Source organism: Chlorella variabilis (assembly GCF_000147415.1).
Source record: "Chlorella variabilis unplaced genomic scaffold CHLNCscaffold_32, whole genome shotgun sequence".
NCBI classification, from domain to species: Eukaryota; Viridiplantae; Chlorophyta; class Trebouxiophyceae; order Chlorellales; family Chlorellaceae; genus Chlorella; species Chlorella variabilis.
Genome location: NW_005435056.1, coordinates 140303 through 144603, shown reverse-complemented (window position 1 = coordinate 144603; position 4301 = coordinate 140303). Strand labels below are relative to the sequence as shown.

Here is a 4301-nt window from a genome sequence, read left to right as displayed (position 1 = left end):
GGTACATGTTGAGGATCTCCAAAAAGGCCTTGTACACGCGCTCGTCGTTCGCAAACCGCATCTGAAGACGCAGGCAGCGGGGCGCGGGTGGCGGCGGGGCGCGCAGCAGGCGGTGAGGGGGGCGGTGAGGGGGGGCGGCGGGGGGGCGCGCAGCCACCGCGCGCAGCCAGCCGCCGTCCGGCGGCAGAATGCAACGCCCCGCCGCCGAAACGCAACGCAACGCAACACGTCAGTACGGTGCGGCGGCGGCGCGCCCCCCGGGGCTGGAAGCGGCAGCCGCGACCCCCCCAAAACAGCAGGCCCCTGCTGCAGGAGATCTGCCTGGGGCTGATGACCACACGGCTGCCCGCCAAGGGGCGCAAACAGTCTGGGCTCCAGCACAGGGGTGGGCGCCTCACCTTGATCTTGTTGACGTAGCTGATGGCCTGGTCAAACTCCACCGGCGGCTTGGGGGCGGCGACCGGCACACGCATCGACTGCGCACATGGAAGGGACAGGAACAGCAACTGGTTTGGTGGTCGGCTGCTGCATGCACCCCGCGTGTGCCGGGGTCAACGCGCGGCGCCGCCATGCACGCACCGGCGGCTCCCAGGAGCGTACGCTGGGGGGCACGTCATCCAGGCGGATCTCGTAGCCCTGCGTGGCATCCAGGCCAGGGTGGAGGGCATCAGCTGCAGGCGGTCTGAGGCCTGCTCGCAGGCGTTTGCCGCCGCCGCCGCCTGGCGCCGCCGCCGCCTGGCGACGCCGCCGCCTTGCGGCCAACAGCCGGCCAGCCACGCCTGCGCCTCACCTTGGGGAGGAAGGTGTTGAAGCCCAGAATAAGCTCTGGGTGGCCCTTGAACAGGTCCTTGACCTTCTCAATCACGCCCGTGGTGTCAATCCTGCGGCGCGCGCGAAAACAAAAAACCTCGCGGACAGGGGGGGTACCACGGCCGGCCCGCCCCGCCCGCAACCCGCAGGGCAGCCTCCGCAGGCCTGATCGTTGACCCCAAAGCACGCCGGAGCCCCAGGGAGCTGCCCCGCATCGGCCGGGCACATGACGGCGGCTGAACTCACGACTGCGCCTTGAACTGCTTCATGATCTCCAGGAAGCTGCGGGGGCAGGGATTCGGGGTGCCGGGCAGGGCGTGGGTGGGGCTGAAGCTCTGCCGGCGCACCCCTCACCCACCCGCGCGCGGCGTGGACCGGCGCGGCACCACGCCGGCCTGCAGCCCCACCCAGGCCCTTGCAGGCCCCCCAACGGCCAGCCAGGGAGCTTGGCCAGGCCTGGCCCCCCCCCACAGGGCTCCCAGGCTGCGCAGGGAGCGCCGTGGCCAGGGCTCACCTGTCGTAGACCTTCCGGTTATTGGCGAAGCGGGTCTTGACCTCGCGCAGGTAGGAGAGGGCGTCATTGGTGGTCAGCCTCTCTCTGCGTTCCTCCTCCCTGCACCCAGGCAGGCCCAGGGCAGCAGGGGCTGTGGGCTCCCGCCACGCTGGGGGCGCCTGGGGCTTTTGAGGCAGCCCCCCGCCTCCCCGGTTTCGCCGCGCCCCAGACCTCCCTGTGGAGGGCCCCTGAGGAGGTGAGGGGCGGGGCTGCCCCTGCAGCTGCCGCAATCAGCTGCCAACATGCTGCCACAACTGCTGGGGGGTGCCTCAAAGTACGGCGTTCGATGGGACCGGCTGCAACCCTCACCCGGCAGCAGGCTTCTTGGCTTGCGGCCCTGCAACGCCGGGAGCGTCGTCTCTCGACCGCATCATCGCGCCAAGCCCTGCTGGTCAAGAGAGGACCCAGAGGCAGCCCTGAAAGGCTGATGACGCTGGGTGGGGGCGCAGGGCGGTGGGGAAGGTCGGGCTGATCTGTGGTTGGGCCCCTGAGAGCGGCTGGAATTTTTTCGGTCGCCACGTCATTTGTCCCCAGCACCACAGCGTCCCCCCCGTTTCCCGGTGCCGTTGATCACGCTGCACAAACACGAGGCAAGCCGAGCAGGGCAGGGTAGCACCGGGGCAGAGGCACTTGACTCGCAGGGCGCGGTACAAGGGGCAGCGATCGGAGGTTCTTCCGGCTTCCCGACACAAGCAGAGGCCCTGCAGCGCGGAGCCCACGGGCCTGGTGCACAATGGTGCGGAAATAGGCGGCCAGTCTGGCTCTCGCCTTCCTGCCGCTTCCCCGGGCTCTCCTTAACCGTGGCACCGCCCCCATGATGCTGCAGGCGGAGTTTGCGGAGCTGGAGGAGATCGATGGAGGTGCGTGCCAACGGGCCTGCACCTGCCGCCGCCCCCCGCCGCTGGCAGCGACGCAGCTGGCTGTTGGCTGGGCCTGCGTGCAGCGCAGCTGCGGTGGCAGCCTGTGTGCAGCTTGGAAGCTGGTGGCGGCGGCCATTGAGGCTGGTTGCCAACAAGAGCAGGAGGGGCAGCAAGCAGCCAGATGACCAGCCACCGCCATCGGTCGCCGCTGCTGCCTTCTGGGGCTCAAGTGCCTGCTTGTCGCATTTCTCGCCTTGCTGCTTCTGCCGCAGTGCGCATGACGTGGAATGTGTGGCCACACAGCCGGCTGGAGGCCGCCAAGTGCGTCATCCCCTTTTGCACGCTCTACTCGCCAGCGCGGCAGACCTCGCAGCTGCAGGTGGGGCAGGAGGCGGGTGGCATGCATGCTGGCAGCTGCTGCTCCGATCTGCTGCTGCTGCTGCTCTGATCTGCCGCTGTGCATCTTGCGGCGCACCTTTCGGGCATCTGCCTGCTGCTGCTGGGATAGCGTGGGCAGCTGCCAGCGCGCGTGTCGCCCCTGTGCCGCTGCCCCCAGCTCCCTTGTGCTGCTCGCTGGTTGGCTCACCCCGGCACTGCCCTGCTGGCCAGGTTGTGGAGTACGACCCTGTGACCTGCAAGACGTGCGGGTCGGTGCTCAACCCGTATGCGTCGGTCGACTTTGCGGCCAAGATCTGGACCTGCCCCTTCTGCCACACGCGCAACCACTTCCCGCCGCACTATGCCGGTGGGTGGGTGGGCGGGTGGGGCAGAAGGAGGAGGGCGGAAGGGGAGAGGGCCCGCGGGGGCGTGCTTGTGGCGCAGCTCCTGCTCCTGCTCCTGCTCCTGCTCCTGCTCCTCTGTGGTGCCTGCCGCGTGGCTCCCGGCCCCGTGCTGCCTGCGTGCCTGCTGCCCTCCCCGCCGCGCCACCACCTGGCCGCCGACATGCCGCCCGCTGGCGCCGCCCCTGTCGCCTGCGCCGCCGCAGGCATCAGCGAGGCCAGCGTACCGGCGGAGCTGTTCCCTCAGTACTGCACCATCGAGTACAGCCTGCCCCGCCTGGGCGCGCAGTCGCCCCCCGCGTACGTCTTTGTCATCGACACGTGCGTGCCCGAGGACGAGCTGGTGGCGGCCAAAACCGCGGTGCAGCAGGCGCTGACCATGGTGCCGGAGTATGCGCAGGTGCGGGGCGGCGGCGGGCCGGGTGTGTGACAATGGTGGGAATCAGGGCAGGCAAGAAGCGGTGGGCAGGGTTGGCAGCCATGGTGGGCTGTGCGAGCCGTGGGCGCCTGCCTGCCTGCCGGCCGGCCGGCCGGCCCGCTTTGCCGCCTGCCCGCTGACCTGGCCCACCTGCTGCCCGCCCGCACCCGCAGGTCGGGCTGGTGACCTTTGGCACGCACGTGCATGTGCACGAGCTGGGTTTCAGCGAGTGCCCCAAGGCGTACGTCTTCCGCGGCACAAAGGACTACTCGGCGGGGCAAGTGCAGGTGCGGCGCGGTGCTGGGGATGGCCAGGCATGTGTGGGCGGCTCTGGGGCTGGGCTGTGTGCATGCATGCGCCTGCGCGGGCGAGCACTGTTGGTGGGCTGCGTCATCAGCTGGCTGGCGCCTGGGTTGGCCAGGACCTTGCATGCCATGCGGTGCTGGCTGACTTGCACCTGCGCGGCGGCCTGCCCGCGCGCCCCGCCCGCCTGCAGGAGCAGCTCGGCCTGCACAGCCAGGCGGCGCAGCGGCGGGGCGCGGGGCCGCCCTCGCCGCTCAAGCAGGGCGGCGCGGGCGGCGCGGTGCCCGGCTCCCGCCCCGGCAACCGCTTCATCCTGCCGCTGTCGGACTGCGAGTTTGCGGTGAACCAGGCCCTGGAGGAGCTGCAGCGGGATGCCTTCCCGGCGGTGGCAGCCAGCCGCCCGTCGCGCGCGCTGGGCACGGCGGTGGCGGTGGCGGCGGCGCTCATGGGCGGCTGCCTGCCGGCGGGCAGCGGCGCGGGCCGCCTCATGCTGCTGGTGGGCGGGCCGTGCACAGAGGGCAGCGGCAAGGTGGTGGACAAGGAGCTGACGGAGCCCATCAGGTGGGGGGGAGGTGTGG

General features: G+C 70.7%; 2 protein-coding genes across 2 annotated transcripts in view; one reads left to right on the top strand and one right to left on the bottom strand.

Annotated features, from left to right (window-relative positions):
• Positions 1 to 1810, bottom strand: CHLNCDRAFT_37482 (hypothetical protein; the record flags this gene model as incomplete). Its single annotated transcript, XM_005843257.1, has 7 exons — positions 1673 to 1810; positions 1325 to 1423; positions 1057 to 1092; positions 791 to 881; positions 580 to 636; positions 399 to 476; positions 1 to 61 (listed from the first exon to the last, which is right to left on the bottom strand). Coding segments are annotated over exons 1-7 (486 nt in total), but the record flags the coding sequence as incomplete, so codon positions are not given.
• A 367-nt stretch (positions 1811 to 2177) lies between these two features.
• The window catches only part of CHLNCDRAFT_141205 (hypothetical protein), a gene marked incomplete at both ends in the record, with an annotated part of 4110 nt that continues 1986 nt past the window's right edge, over positions 2178 to 4301 (top strand). Inside the window, 6 exons of the mRNA XM_005843317.1 lie at positions 2178 to 2223; positions 2496 to 2602; positions 2833 to 2968; positions 3209 to 3402; positions 3594 to 3707; positions 3917 to 4297. Of these exons, the coding sequence (XP_005843379.1) occupies positions 2178 to 2223; positions 2496 to 2602; positions 2833 to 2968; positions 3209 to 3402; positions 3594 to 3707; positions 3917 to 4297 (978 nt within the window). The remainder of the gene's footprint in view (positions 2224 to 2495; positions 2603 to 2832; positions 2969 to 3208; positions 3403 to 3593; positions 3708 to 3916; positions 4298 to 4301) is intronic.